The 16144-nt window shown below is 49.0% G+C and overlaps 4 protein-coding genes across 4 annotated transcripts; 3 read left to right on the top strand and 1 right to left on the bottom strand.

Moving 5' to 3' along the window:
- Positions 1-1085: 1085 nt before the first annotated feature.
- FPOAC1_009417 (uncharacterized protein) lies at positions 1086-2789 on the top strand (the record flags this gene model as incomplete). Its single annotated transcript, XM_044853843.1, has 1 exon — positions 1086-2789. One exon carries the CDS (start codon positions 1086-1088, stop codon positions 2787-2789), a length of 1704 nt encoding a protein of 567 aa, XP_044706513.1.
- A 1896-nt stretch (positions 2790-4685) lies between these two features.
- FPOAC1_009416 (uncharacterized protein) lies at positions 4686-10673 on the top strand (the record flags this gene model as incomplete). Its single annotated transcript, XM_044853842.1, has 3 exons — positions 4686-5152; positions 5199-10545; positions 10611-10673. The coding sequence occupies 3 exons, from the start codon at positions 4686-4688 to the stop codon at positions 10671-10673; spliced, it is 5877 nt and encodes a 1958-aa protein (XP_044706512.1).
- Positions 10674-11547: 874 nt separating this feature from the next.
- FPOAC1_009415 (uncharacterized protein) lies at positions 11548-12913 on the top strand (the record flags this gene model as incomplete). The annotated part of the gene is made up of 2 exons (XM_044853841.1): positions 11548-11667; positions 11720-12913. The coding sequence occupies 2 exons, from the start codon at positions 11548-11550 to the stop codon at positions 12911-12913; spliced, it is 1314 nt and encodes a 437-aa protein (XP_044706511.1).
- Positions 12914-13473: 560 nt separating this feature from the next.
- TIM17 (translocase of the inner membrane) lies at positions 13474-14031 on the bottom strand (the record flags this gene model as incomplete). The annotated part of the gene is made up of 2 exons (XM_044853840.1): positions 13474-13863; positions 13963-14031. 2 exons carry the CDS (start codon positions 14029-14031, stop codon positions 13474-13476), a joined length of 459 nt encoding a protein of 152 aa, XP_044706510.1.
- Between the last annotated feature and the right edge of the window lie 2113 nt (positions 14032-16144).

The following is a 16144-nucleotide window of genomic DNA, read 5'->3' as shown; positions in this document are numbered from 1 at the left end:
CCGACCACACTCAACATTTTTACTTGGATCCTTCTTATATGCATACTAAGACGTAAGTGTCTAGGTTCGCTTCTCATATCCCCTGTTCCTCGCGTGTCGCTCCCGATGTCCGTTCTTGAAACCCCTGGTCATAATGATTAGCGGATAGAGTTTTGCTGCATCGTTGAGCTGTGCCTGGAAGACCTTGACCGCCCTGTCCTGTCCTTGGCCTCTCTGCTGTGTTTTCCAGAGCAATCCATGAATGTCATGTCATGACAGTCATGGAACAGCCGGACGAGCTATTACAGCGTAGACTTATTTCTTACCCCTGGAGCTATTATCTGCTCATCCATCATTTCTATAACTGATATATCCCCGAGCATCTTCCACCGCTTCAGAACAACCCTTGTCTTCTTGACCTTGACCGTCTGATCAATATTTACCTTGCTTTACCCTAATGCATAAGCCCATAAACTATCACCTAACGCCTCACGTATTTTACATTGCTCAACATTGTTCTGTCTTGTCCGTTTTTTATAGTGACCGCTTTATTAAGCTGACTTGACACCCGCTCAGAACTTACGCGACTAGCATTCAATCAATTCATTCACCAAGTTGCGCGTTCCATCCACGACAATCTCTCCACATCGCCTTATATACACATGCGGTACTCGCTGGACTAGCCCACAACTCTCTTAGCGAAACTAAATCAACCTCTGGTCTCTTTCAATATCCTCACGTTATCGATTCGTGTGTTGTCCAAGTGCTGGCTTCCGCGACGGGTCGGCTATTCTTAAATCATCCCATCCCATCTCGCTCATCCTGGTCTCATCGGACCACAGTTCCCCGGCTTGACATCCCGCCAGATCGGTCACTTTACTGCTTGATCACGCACTGAGCTTTGACTGCGTACTCGGGTTCGACAACCATCTAAATACATATCGCATCTTCGACCAGCCTCACAGCCTTAAATTCGTATTTGTCATTTTCGCTGTTGATCTTTTGTTCAGCCTTTTTCAATATCGGACTTGGCTTCCTATCCAATATTCAACCATCTTACCGATCGAGCTGTCGCATAACCTCGATCCAGACAGGGCTTGGCTACAATGTTCCTGCATGCCGGTGCCAGCTTACACGGTCACGAATATTCGACGAATCGTCCATCAACACAAGCACACCAAGGACCGTTGCCTTTCCTTCGCTCGGCGCTTCGACGCCAATCGGATGGTGACAGGACTGCAAGGCCCATGTCTGCAGTCATATCATCATCATCATCACCCTCACCACAACCTCGACCCGTGTCATATCATGAGAAGATCCCATCAATAACTACTGTGACACCGATACGTCGCACTTCTCGTCCAAGACCAGTGTCCGAGTACATGCCCCGGCGAGACCTATCTGTTCGCTTCCGCGACCCTGAAACTGACGATGAGTTACCGCCCTCAGAAGTTCAGAGCGAAGATGAAGGTTCGGCTGCCTGCTCAGATATGAGCGACTTAAGCGATTCCTCAACAACACCGCGGAGGAGGAGGAGAAAGCGTACTTACAGAAAATCGACACAGTTTCTTCTCGCACACCCAGCTCCAAGACCAGGGGCCAGGCAGCGTCGACTGGTTCAACGTCCACGACTGCTTCTCCAATTACAGGAACTTGGCGAGAAGCGCCCTATTCCTGCCTTTGACGTAGTACCATCTAGCATAATCACTGGTTCTCAGATTTTACCTCGAATGGCTAAGCGTTGCCCGCATCTGTTTCGTACCAAACCAGTACTTGGTGTCAGCGATCTTCTCATTGTTCGTAGTGAGGACTACGGCACGCCAACGTCTCCCGGATCGCTAGACGCTGAGGATTCCCTCGATCGAAGAGACGTGGTTGCTGTGATTAGCCCTCTTCCGCAAATGGGCGAGGAGTCGGCTGAGATTGTGATGGAGGATGGATCAACATGGGAGTCGAGCTTAATGTCCAATGGCTCATACGAATTTATCGGGGTTGACGAGCGAGGGCGGATCAGTACCGCGCGATGGGTAAAGAAGACATCCACACCAGCATCCCCCATGCCCAGGAGTAACGGCGAACCAACACCACCTTCTAGCCCGTTACCAGCAGAAGTCAAATGGACATTCAGTATGATACACCCCGATACGCGAAGGCACCCTATCATGGGCTCCCTCATGTCGAATACGCTGGACGTCTTCGATACCTATAATACCATGTCAACCTCAAGCGGCCGTTACCCTCCTACGCGAAACACGCCAATAGATTGCAAGCTGGCCAGTGATTGGATCGTATCCAACCCACCTGAAATCCAATCGCGGTTAACAAAAGTTGTACCGGACGACATCAAGCTACTGATGGTCGCGACGGCATCCTGGGTCAATCTTCGACAAAGTGAATGGTCACCAACGGGAATCTGCAGGGGACCAAGCACATTACAAAAACGCACTCTTAGCAATGGCAGCCAGCAGAGAGCTCAAACATTCCCCGTTCGGCCAAGTCTTCCTCTTTTTAACCCTTCGCACCAATTACCACGCGTCAACACGAGTCCAGCTAGTAGCTCGTTGGACAGTTCCTCATCGGACACACCCTCTCGTCGAAGATCAGTGTCTAATAATGTTGGATTCGTCAAGAGGTTCGTGGTACCTCGTGCTAGCGAGGATGGCAGGCCACCGCTGGAGTCGCTCGATATTAAGCCAGACAGGCCACCAACAAGACGTGTGAGCATCAGCATGCGCAACTTTGCGGATAAAATCTTCCGGCGGAGAAGTAATTCTCATGCCCAGGTTGAAGATACATTTCACCCCAGCTAGTGTATTATTATATACCCATGACTTCTTTGTACTATAGATTCAGTAGATGTAGTGTGTTCCTGAAAGAACAGTCTAGTTGATCGATTACATTGTTTACATTTTCTTAGCTAGATTTATGGAGACCCGAAGTCCAAGTCGTCAAGAGATTCCGTTTACCAACTATTAAAACCCGATATTCCCATCGGGGATCTGGGCCGTGAAGCACGGCGAAGTGGAGCCAATATTCATGCTCGGGAATGGAAGTTTTTACACACGATCCGGCTACTGAGTGGAGACTTGGGTTAGCTTGGGTTACCGGATTGGGAGACTGGCAGGAATGTTTACTGCGGAAGGTTACTTTAGGACAGGAATCTGATCATGTTACTGATATTTGCCAGTAATACCTAAGTAAGGTACTAGGCAGAGACGTGTACGCAGCTAAAAGTATGTCGATGTCAGAAACATGAGTAGCGGACTCACTTGGGTTATTTTGGTAGGAAAAGCAGGCTGTGTGTTCGACTCTGAGGAAATGGAGGGACTCGGCAAAGCGTTTCACTAGCGGTAGTAATATAAGATATGTAAAGTGTCAGCATGCTCTTTATTAATAGAATCTTTAGTCATTACGCGTTGACGTAGATGGCAGCGCTGCCCTGCTGCCTTGACTAAGGTATCCCAACTTCATTATATCCGAGTACAACTATATCTCACGATAGCTGGATGGCGTCTTTTTCAATGCTAGGCTGTAATCTAGGTACGTCAGTCAATACTCCGAACAATGAGGTATTACCATTATACTATCTGTGATAGTGTTGACTCATTCATTTATTCATCCATTCATTTTCGACCTACGTAAACCTTTGTAGTAGAGGTAAACCAACAAAGTGGAACCGACAAGCCACCAATGCAAGTAGCCGATACTAAGAAGGAACAAGCTCAATCTTTGAATTCTCGTTTCAGTATCCGTAAAGCCAAAAGACAGACGCCCATAGATTACCTTGACGAGAGTTATATTGCAAAACAAATAACTGCTCATACTAATCCCAGTGTTGTTTCAACTGTCTGGTCAGCTGTACCTCTGAATGGCCAACAATCAATGCTCATAGTGTCTTTACAGTGCTATAGTAGTCACATTTGAGAGGAAAACGTCTCGAGTAGGGTGCCGAGAACTTAGCCTGGTAGGTATTACACCGAAAGAATCACAGCATTTTTTTAATAGGAAAAAAAAAAGAGTCTGAAATTCATGTAACTTTATGAGAATGCTCAGGTATACCTAGTACCTACCTGTATACCTACCTAGGTAGGTAGGTACCTAGGTAGGTAGGTACCTAGGTAGGTAGGTACCTAGGTAGGCACTGCCTAACGAGCCGCTACCACCAGCAGGTACGCAATTGCCCCGGAAAAGAAAACTGGACCCTGACCTACCCTTAGGTTCCATAGCACCTGTGAAGAAGGAGGGAAGGGGTATCTTAGGTGTACCCGCCAGGCTGCTGCTGCTGGCATCATCTATCCCGCGTCCATCATTACATGTGCGGAACAGGCCAGCCCGCTTCATAATCTTTCCAACTCCTCCCCTCTTCGACTTTTCGCCTTTTGCATTTGCAAATATTTACTTAGTTTATGGCCAGGTCGCCGCAAATTCTCCGCATTGTTGACTGCGCACTTTTAACCCAGAATAAGCAATAAGCTCAATGCGCGTCCGCAACTCTTCGCCCCGCCCTGCGATTGAACAATCAATAAACGTTGAGCTTCTAGCTATCTCACGCCCAGAGCAAAGCTGAGCTCTGTTGAAACCTCGATTTGACAATACAAGCCGGGCAACGGACCCTGAAGATATACCTGCACTCCGCCAATCCATCTCCGGTAAACGTGTCATTGGACTACTGACAGCTGCGCCCGCACATACATCATCTGTCCATTATGGACGAGAACATCGGACCTCGCCCTTCGGGTCATGCTTCCATGCCCCCAACAGCTAGTTCCAGCTTGCTGGCAAACTTCCAAACATACGAGCCCATTTCACGAGCCACGTCTCCCGGCATTCCTTACCCCAAGACTGGCACCGACGAAGATGATAAGAAACGTTATCGGCCCCGAACCTTCGCCTACTTTTCGCAACTTCCATTCGAGGTGGAGGAGGAGGCTCAGCGTGATGCCGCTCTACAGGGAATCCTCAAGCAGCTATACATTGCTGTTCGAGCTGAAGACTTTTCCCCGGGCGCTCTTCATTGGACTAAAGAGCTCCAGGGATGGCTTACTCTCAAGTTTGAGATGACCAGGGAGCAGAGGGCAAAGCTGGCCAAGCTCTACTACTCTCTCGCACTGGCTCCAGGCCTAGATGCGACTGCCTCTGATCGCTTCTTACGCATGGTCTTGTCCCTGACAAGGTAGGTCCAGCTCCCAGAAACTCGGACATAAATTCACATTTTGCAGGAAAAACCATTACCTCAAGCCAGGTGAGGATCTTGTTCTTGAATGGAGACCTTTGTGGAACGAAATCAAGGCTTGGGTTCTGCCCTCGGAGGTTCCAGCCCATCAGAGCAACCGCAAACGCTCAGCGAAGCAACTGCTCAAGCTTTGCACCCATGCTCACACATACTTCGACCCCTCCGAGCGCCGAGCGATGTTGGAAGAGTTCCTGCCATTCTTCAGCGTCAACGAGTTGCCGAACGCATTTATCGTTGCAGGTGTTCTGAATGCTCTGCTGCCAAGTCATCCTGCTCCTATCAACGAACCTCAGTCACAGCCAGCTGATATTTTCCCTACACTTTTCCATCTTTGGTCGATAATAAACCGATCCAAGGCTTTTGACATCTTTTTTATCGACTTGCTGTCCCGTATTGCCAGAGACCACATAGCCTGCTCCTATGTCCCATTTGGTAGCCACGGCATCTTTTCTAAGGACCAGTCCGACCTCATTTTCACGGCTATTCTCAGACTCACGCAAATTCCTGTGGGCCAGGCCAATTCCCCTTACACTCCTCTAGACTATCTTTCGGGTGCTGGCATATACGTCGAGAAAGATAAGAAGAAATACCCCGTAGCCTACATGATCTCCCGCTTGATTGTGAGCTCCTTGTCTCCAGCTTGCTTGAAACATGATGACTCGATTATTTCGCACTTGGAGGGTTTCATGGAGTCTATTGACACCTTCTTCCATCCCTCGAACCAGGGTTCGTGGACTACTATGCTTGGCCAATTGACCCTTTACCTTACCGAAGCGTTCGTTTCACGCTGGAATCGTGAGCAAAGTGGTGAGTTGGATCTCCCGGAAGATCGCAAGATCAACGATGAGTTGAAGAGGCGCTTTGTAATGTCGCTCAAAGAAGTGACTTTTATGGGGCTGTTTTCCAAGAGCACTCGCGTCTCGTATTACTACTACAGCGCTTTACAAGGTCTTGCCTATCTCGAGCCTGACCTGGTGCTACCAGGGGCACTACAGCGCTTCTACCCCAGTCTTCAGGGGCTAGTGGAGGTGCACAGAACCACGTCAAGCTTGAACGGATTACAGATGATTGCCAATTTCATGTCTAAAAACAAGGGATACAGATGTCATATCACTGCTCTTCTGGCACTTGCCCTCCCAGGTATCGATGCAAACGATCTAAACAAAACCCAATACACTCTCAACTTCATCCAAAGTGTTGCTTACAGCATTCCTATGGTACCCTTGGTCAGGGAAGGTAGCCATATACATGACACCGCATTAGCTATGGAGTGGGTTCAGGGTCAGATGGATCGCATGGAACGTGAGGGTCAGAATGTAAAGTTTGACTACAAGAACGAGCTTAGTGACGAAGATGAGGCCAATATCCTGAGGTCCTCGACTACTGGATTTGGCGAGTTCATCTTGACTTTGCTAGGGAAAGTGTTCACTCTGTTGGAGAACTTACCCGATGCCAACCAAGTTCGAGGAGGGACTCCTGAGGACAATGTTATCAATGCTTTGCCGGCTGCGTTGTCGCCAATCTTCGCCTCGTTGTCGCCTGAGCTATTCGACATGGCCCTTGACAAGGTGGCCACCTTTGTGTCAAGCCATGTGGTTCACCAAGCACGAGATGCGATGGCGTGGATCTTGAATGCGCTCTGCAAGGTCAACCCTGAAAAGACTCTCAAAGTCTTCATCCCCATGCTAGTTGTCAACATCCGCAACGAAATTGACTACAACAACGCTGCATCCGATCGAAGCAGTGGGACAGATTACCTCCCCAGAGATCGAGCATTGGTTTGGTATGTCAGCATGTTGGCCATGTCTGTTGTACACGTTGGCAGTGAAGTGTTGAAATATAAGGACAAGCTTCTCGGCATTGCTGAGTACATGCAAGAGAAATGCCGCGGCTTGCCTACCATCCTGATCTCCAATTATATACACCATCTCCTCCTAAACTTGACCCATACCTACCCCATTGACCACGCTTTGTATGAACCCGAGGTCGTTCAACGTGGACTCGACGTCGATGATTGGGGCAAGACGACTGCGCCAGCTGACCTCAGCATCCGATGGCATCAGCCTTCACCGGCTGAGATCGACTTTGCTGTTGAACTATTTGCATCGCAGACCAAATCCGCCAAAGACCAACTGGAGCTACTAATGAGCGATAACCCACCTGTGAGCAGGACGGGAAAGAACAAGGAGTGGTCGGACGAGGTCTCGCGCCTCATGCAGCAAATTCGTCTTGTTACCTCTGGCATGGCCACCATGTTTGACCCTGAGCGTGCCGCGGGTATCATGACCGGCAATACCGAGGAGGATCATGATGTGGCTCGCGAGGATGATGATGAGATGATGATTGACGAAGACCCTCTTGCGGAGGTTGCAGAAGATGAAGAACTGCGTCCACAATTTCGCTACAAGGCAGGATATGCGCTCAAGTTCAGCGACCCTGCCTATAGCCGAATTCATGACCTACGAGAAGAACTCGGTCATCTCTTGACTAAAACCCACTCTTTCCTCAACGAAAATCAAGAAGATGATGTGAACTCCTTCACTGCCCTATATGCTGCATATCGTACCTGGATTACCGATGTTGGCATCGAGCGTTCTGCCCATCCCCTGGAAAGGCATGTTCGACTGTACAAATCTGACATTGCCGCTTTCAAGATCAAAGGTCTCAGAAAAGTTTATCCTCGTCCCCTTCTCATCAAACGTGCTGAGGCATATCAGCTTTTGCGCCGCAAGCATAATGCTTCTTCAAGGCAGAAGAGCGAGTTAGATAAACGACTTTTACTTGATCTTGCAGAGTCGAGTCTTTCGCTCTATGCTGACGTACGACGAGTTGCACAGAGTGCCCAGGACTCATCGCTCAAATCGCTTATTGGCAGTAAACCGCTGGTGATTCCTGTTATTCTAGAACGTCTCAGGAAAGCACTCGATGCGAACGACCATGACAGAATCAAAGGAGGCATGTATACTCTGCTATTTACATCTCTCTTGAGAACTCTTGTCAAGGACTGGCGATTTGCTCCGGAGGCCATGCGTTTGTACATCGAGACTGCAGGTATCGACAAGCCTTCTATTCAGAACCTGGGCTCGTCGGCGCTGTATACGCTAATTGATTTTGGCAAGCCCTTCGAGCGTATGATCATTGTCAACGATGAGCTGGTAGACACAATCAAACCCGCCGCTGATGTGTCAGCGTCTATCGAAAGCCGGCACCAGTTCATCCTTCAACGCCGAACAAGGGTCGAGAAATCTAAGGCCAGTCTAGGGCTGGAGTTGACACAGCGTGCCAGGGGTGCTCATTGGAAAATCGCCACACGCTGTGCAGTCTTTGCCACCAACTTGTGCCTTCGATTCCATACTGTGGCACCTCCTGAGTTTATCGATCTTGTTGCCCAAGGCACAAACGACCCTCATCCCAGTCTTCGTGGGTACTACCTGAGCGCATTCACATCCATCTTTACGGCAGTAGATATGCGAGCTGTCTATGGCCACGACTATCGCAACTATCTTCTCGAGAAGGAAGTAGGTGACAGAAACCGTGTTCAGGTTGCCGTTGAAAAGGGCGACGCTGAGTTCACCCACAACTTCCTTGAAGCGTTTAAGCAACCTGAGGGGGCTTCATATATGGTTGATGCCGATCACCCTGGCTGGCTTGTGTGGGGCAAAAAGTTCACAGCTTATCGCGCAAAGCCCCTTCCCTTCAACGCCTACGACGAAGTCGAGAGCGCGTTGCGCGACCAGATGGGGCAGATACTGAATCGCGACTGGCTGTCTGAGTGTTTCAGCTACCTGAAGCAGGAACCACGAGATACGACGACAGATAGATTCCGCATGAGTAACGTGTATCTTTTGATGCATGTCTTCGACTTGATGCATTATGGGAAGACAGCGATCACCCTAAATGATGTCAAGGAGCTAGTCAAGGAAGTTTTTGGTGATGGTAACGACAAGCATCAGCATAGAGCAACATCAGAAATCATTGGCGCTTTGCTCGCAGGCTCAAGCGATGATCCCCCAGAAATCCGTAACCTCGTCTGGGAGTATGCTGCGCCGTTCATGCTCAAGATCTTCGCCGACGATTTGACTCCTGATAACCTACAGTACTGGCTCACATGTCTTCATCTCGTGCTCGATTCTAAAGATCCTCGTCGATCTCACGAAATTGTTGATACTCTAAGAGCATTCAGACTTGATATGACGTCTAATGCAGCTTTCAAGGAGTCGTCAAAGGTGCAGCTGCTTGAATTTATTGTTGCAGATGGCGGCTGGCACTTCCGACATGACCAGCCTATTCTCGACGATTTTCTTGCTCACATTGACCACCCCTACAAGGCAGTTCGCGAAGCCATTGGCCGAGTGCTGTCGGTAATCTACAAGACTCGATACCATGAGTCATTTGAGAATGTGACCAAACTATTGGAGCAGAACAAGGCTGCTTCAACAACCGGTATCAGGCCCTATCAGCCAACAGAAGAGTTTGCAGCAACTATCAAGGACGTTTTTAGCCGTCTAGAAAAATGGCGCCATGAAAGAACACCTGGCCAGCAGACACCCAGCTCTTATACCTCGGGCTCCAAGACCGTGCTCATGTGGCTAGACTGTACGCTTTCGTCTCATGAATGTATTCAGCTTGTGCCTTTTTTCCCTGCTCCTTTCATGGAAGAATTGCTGCACATGATGGACGTCAAGGAGGACCCTGAGCTCATGAGACTTGCGTATCATGTTTACCGCCATTTGCCAAATATCCCTTTCCGGGATGGCGAGGACGCGGAATTTATCGATTCACTCATTCGGATTGGCAAGACGTCGAGTAGTTGGCATCAAAGGCTACGCGCGTTAGTCAACATGCAAGTCATTTACTTCCGACGCATCTTCCTAACACGGGGCGCTCAAAGGGAAGCACTCTTTACCGCTGTGTCTGATATGCTAGGAGATCCTCAACTTGAGGTGCGTTCATGCGCGTCAACGACACTGGCTGGCATGATTCGCTGCTCACCTCGCCGTATTCGTGACCCAACAATTGCACACCTCAAGGCTCGTTTCGAGGACGAATTGGAGCGTAACCCAATGCCAAAACGAAACCGTCATCTTGCTGGGACAGATACTCCGGTTGACATCCACAAGCAAATCACACGACGTCATGCAGCAGTACTTGGGCTTGGTGCTTTAATCGAGGCCTTCCCTTATGCCACTCCTCCGCCCGAATGGATGCCGGAGGTGCTAGCAATGCTAGCTCGCAAGGCAGCTGCTGATCCCGGAGTTGTGGGCAAGGCGACCAAAACGATTCTCAGCGAGTTCAAGAAGACGAGACAGGATAGTTGGACTGTTGACCAAAAGGTTTGTTCATGCCACCTCGTTGTAAAACAGTCACCCTTGTAGAGGTTTTACTAACAGTTTATTAGTATTTTACACCCGAACAGCTGGAGGACCTTGAAGGAGTGCTCTGGAAAAGTTATTTTGCCTAAAGAACCCGAACCAGGCAGGACTGGGTACTACCTTGGTCTCTATCGAACTGCCTGTGACAGATACGACACAAACCAATGGTATGCCGATTAGCAAAGAATGTGCAGCGATGATGGTAAATAAATCGAAGATGTCATGGAATTGTCGTCTATAAATGCATTGATGGTAAACTACATGGGAGGCAAAATACATAGAGCTTGTGTACGAGGCCACGGGTGTTTCAGTAGAACGACCGCAGAACATTGGCACTGCAGTCGACCCAATCTACGGCTGGGTCACAGAAAGGATAGGCAGAAGAAGGGACGTAAAAAGGTGAACAAGAGAAAACAAACCTCTTCGTAACGTATCTATTCTAGAAAAAAATGAAACAAGATCTACAATAGACAAAACCTAGTGGCTGGATACCTGTATCCTCATAATCAATTACCTACCTACTAGCTAGAGGGTATCAAAAAAGGGCCTCCAAGCTTTAGGATACAAAAACAAACAACCTAAGAAGTCTGACGTGTAATAAATTGAACTACTCATCTCGTCCTTTATGCTTCCAGCGGCCAATTGTTCTAATACCCTGATGCCTACCTAGGTAGGTACCTTAGTAGTTGTAGCAACAACCTATGCCAAATTGGAGGTCAGGAACTACTTCCAGGTTGTATCAAAGCAGAGCTCTGTGATTGGTAGAAAGCTATCTACAGGCAGGAGCGGCAGACCGATACCTAGATAGATCCTGATGCTCATCCCAATGAGGGGATGATCTGTCCAACCAACATTTTCTTCCCTTCACTGCTTAAACGAAGAACTAAACAAGTGTCCCTTTTGATCATTACGAAAGTCCTAGAAACCAACAAAATAGAACCAAGTATTCTATACCAACACAATATGGCAGAACCGCCTGAAGTGAAGCCTCGTCTTGTCATTCATGGAGGGGCGGGTAACATTCATCCCGACACATATCCTCCGGAGAAATTTCAAGCTTATCGCAAAGCCCTTGTTGACATTGTGAGATCGCATCTCGAGCCCAATGCAACAATAGCTAACTGTCGTCTCATAGGTTACAAGAACTGACCAGTACATGAAAAGACAAGATGAATCCTTTACAGAGAAGTCAACCAGAAAGTTCCCTTCAGCCTTGGAATCTGCAACCTACGCCGTCCGTCTTCTTGAGGATAGCCCGTTGTTCAATAGCGGCTATGGCGCTGTCTTCACGCGGGACGGTATCAACGAGCTGGAAGCTTCGGTGATGGTATCTCGTGGCCACAAGAAGCAAGGCGTAGGCGTAATGGGCCTTCGCCATGTAAAGAATCCCATCCTTCTGGCCCGCGCGATGGTTGAACATGGCGAAGACGATCTCGAACCACGGTCTCAGAATGTCAGCTCTGGCAGATTGGATGTCCCGTCCGCACAAGGTCATGTACAGCTTCATGGTGAGGCAGCAGAACAGCTGGCGAAACAATATGGGTTGGAGTTGGTTGACCAGAGTTATTTTTTTACTCAGCACCGCTGGGATGAGCATATTCAAGGACTGAAGAGAGAGGAGACAGGTCAGGGGCAAGCAACGTGGAGTGTGGACGAGTATGTCTCTCAGGGTACTTGCGGAGCGGTGGCCCTTGACCGGGATGGTGTCATCTGCGCCGCGACCAGTACCGGAGGGCTTACAAACAAGCTCACCGGACGTATTGGTGATACGCCTACGATTGGGGCGGGTTTCTGGGCTGAGGAATGGACTGAAGATGGGGATCCGACAGGACCATCGATGTGGGATCGCCTGAAAGATACTGCGAGCCAGTTAGGCCCTTGCTTGGTGCTCAGCAATGCCCTTAGAGGAGCGTTGGCAGATTTCCTGCCTACTCCCGCTATGTACACTCCTCTCGGTGCAGGTACATACACAATCAGATCATTTGGGGGATCTGGTACGGGCAACGGCGATTCGTTTTTGAGAACTAATGCTCTACGAACAGTTGCGGCTATAGCAAGATGGAAGCCAGAGTCAGGAGCAAAAGCCATGTCCCGTGTTGCAGGTCGAGATGGAGTGCTACAGAGGAGTGCAGGGAGTAGATGGCAGCAGACGGGAGAGGGTCAGGGAGGCATCATCGGTATTGAAAGCGCTGTGGTCTGTGATGCCAGTGGTCACGTAGTCGAGACCCGATCTCAGATTATGATGGACTTTAACTGTGCCGGTATGTTTCGGGCCTGGGTTGATACCAAGGGAAACCCTCAGGTGAGTATATTTAGCGACGAACGATAGGTCAGTGGACAGAGGCGATGCAAAGTGGGCGTGAATGGAGTGGAACAGGGAATGTTATCTGTATTTGTTCCGCGCCCAACCCGCGGTAAATAAGAGCATAAAATTTAGCAGTAGGAGGTTTTCTGCCTCCCCATCTTCTTTTTGAGCCTGCTGATCCTATGCGCACTTCCAGAACTCCCCTCCGTCTCATGGGGAAATCGTACACGCTGTGCTCTCTCTTTCTCTCTTTTTCCCTTCGTTCAGACATAGATTAGTCTGTGGTCGCAGGAAGTATGGCAACTCGATCGCTAAGCCAGAATCCGCCTTCCGGTAACCCCTCCCAATATCTTACTCTATTATACATGGAACGCCGACCCGATGCGAATTGAAGCGATTAAAACGTCAGCCAGTTTTTGTTGGTGGTGGTAGTGAAAATACAAGAGGCCCAGCTCTTGAAGAGCTTGGCCCGCATAGTTGTTGTGGATGGTCGTGATGGTGGAGTTGAGAGTGGGGGAGTCGAAGATTGTTTCGTTGTATCACCGTTGATCGATTCGTGATTATTCATTTCGTCAAAACTTGGCTCACAGGGTAGCCTCCTGAGGAGGAGGCTGGGGAGCTTCTAGCTTGGTGCTGCCGGCGAGCATCTTGGAGAAACCGATACCGACACCCTCGATGACGGCGAGAAGGACGGCACAACCGATGGCACCGTTTCGTGCAGCCTTGTAACCACCTCGAATGGCAAGGGAACCACCAGTGAAGAAACCGGCAATGATGGCATTGTAAGGGTCCTCCTTCTGGCGCACGCCCTTGACGGCGCAGTCGAACGTTGAGAAAAGACCACCCCAAACACCAAAGTTACCACCTAGAACTGGAGCACGCATCTTGATGGCTGTGATGGCGCCAATACGTCGCTCACCGTAGGGGGAGTTGCGGAAACCCTTTATACCGTGCCAGATAGTACCACCGATGGCCTAATAACAAGGACAGTGTTAGCTGCATGTCTCGTCATGTTATATCGTGCTTCTGTCGTTGTGTCTGATTCTAGCTAAAACACCAAAGGCTCAACTTACACCCATACAGAAAGCACCACCAAAGTCATTGAGAATGACATAGGGGCAGGGGTCGCGTCCGTGATCCATGTTTGATTATGTGTCTTATTAGAGATATAACCGCGGTGGGGGGGGGGGCAGGGCGAGACGAGGCTTGTGAAGGCGATGAAAAATGTGAGGCCGCTGCAAATTGTTGCCGGACCTTGAATCGCAGCGAGTGATTTTTTCGGGATCGGCCTAGGATTATCCGACAGAGATCGATAATGGTTTAGGCCAAACCGACATCGGCTGACTCGAAGCTTCCATTTATTTTCTGATGTGCGCTCAACGTTGACTATATACAGTTTATGAGAAAGACACTCTGGGAGTTCCAGAGCGTGTCTGGCTTCTCCGAGGCCAATATTTATTTTTTTCTATTTTTGCAAATTTGATGATGCTCAACGTCATACGTCGCCAGGGCTGGTTCGTTGTGACCCACTAAACCCCAGATCTAGTCCCGGCCGAGAGCGGAGCTTAACCTTCAACTGTTCAAGCTCGCTGCCTACAGGTACCAAGAATGGTTCCAGTACTTGTTGAGTAAGTAGACTTGTTTATGAATGCGACATAAATGACATTGAAGCGTTTTCACGGCAATAACTACTGCAATCACTCAAGTTTCCTTGGATACATTGCAACAATCCAAGGGCAGACGTATAAAATTGTGACCATTGAAAGTTCCGAATGAATATGCGTCGATTACCCTATAGCCTTATAGAACAACATATGAGAAATACAAAAACTCATAATCCCCTTCTTGGACCTTTTTCCTACATGCGGTCTACCTTGACATGAGTACTTCAAGATACAAAGGCCAGGCTCAAGAACTACCATCTTAGTAAAAACTGGCTAGAACGACACCTTGTGCACGGCGTGGACTCTGGAAGCTCATGGACACGGCAGGAGTCTGGAGATGTAAGCAAGGACCATTGGAGCCTGGCTGTGATCGCAGCCGGATCGTGAATAGGAAGGACTACGTTTCCTTGATGTCAACCAAAAACACTGGCCTCCCACTACCTCCTGAATTGGCCACTCTGAGGTTCAATCACAATGCCGTCCTCTAGCTCGTGGGGGTTGAGTCGTGCATTGATGACAATAGTGACGGTGACAAGGCCGGCCAAGTACTCGGCAAGAGGAAAAATGCGATTCACCATGCGACATCTCGATCAGAAGACATCGCGATTGAGGGGCTCTTGCTCACACTACGACATGGAGGATATTGCTGCCCCTATTGTGTGATGGGTCAGAAAAACGAAGGGGCAGCCTCGCCAGCAGCTTAGCTAGCCTAGCTGGTAGATCGTTGATTGTAAATAAGCCAGTGGTTGGCTGAGGGGACACAATCAACAGTAGGGTTGTCACGCTTCTCACAACGAGGTTCGTGTCTAATTACCCAATTGCTAGCAAGAATGATCGGACCTGGCCCGTCCAAGGTTGGGGCCGATGGTCCGGAATATCGAGTCCTCGGATGCGATTGGATGCCGATTTGGTGGGAACTAGACTAGACACTAAAAAGACTGATGGGATTTGTTAGTTCGTAGTGGTGACATGGTCAGTGGAGAGAAAGGAAAGGAAAGAAACAACCAGTTTTGACGTTGATGTCTATGTACAAACATTCATGGTATGTCCTTGCATGTCTACTGTACATATCTAGTTACCTAGTCTAGTTCAGAGATCATCGTCATAGTCATTGAAGTCGGAACAAGTGTGTGCACAGTCCAGCCGTGACCCCCACAACAGCTTCAGCATGGTCTGCCCATCACTTTAAGGCTCATGGTTACGGTGGGCTGAGTAGAGTAATGAATTGAATGCCGCTCAACAATACCATGGGATCTTGTCGGTCTGCATACGAAACGGGCGGAAGCTGCGGGATGCCGAAGATCGCCATAGAGGGTAGAGTGGTATCAGACAATTGCCGTGAAATCCGAATAAACTTAATAAACTTTTGCGGATTACGCAAGGTTTACTTCGCTCGCAGCCTAGAAATTTCGGTGAATAATAATAGCTTCACGAAGAAACTGCCGTGCGTCAGACTGTTGCTGTACACGGGTGCATATGTAGTGCAATGTCTTTCATCGTTCTGCATACATGCATGAATGAATGAATGATGATAAATGTCTTCTCCCGCGCGCTTCCGCGTTTTGAAACAAGCTACCCGCTACCACTGACG

Source organism: Fusarium poae, chromosome 3 (genome assembly GCF_019609905.1).
Source record: "Fusarium poae strain DAOMC 252244 chromosome 3, whole genome shotgun sequence".
NCBI classification, from domain to species: Eukaryota; Fungi; Ascomycota; class Sordariomycetes; order Hypocreales; family Nectriaceae; genus Fusarium; species Fusarium poae.
Note: the sequence above shows the minus strand (reverse complement) of the source record. Positions and strands in the feature narration are given on the sequence as shown.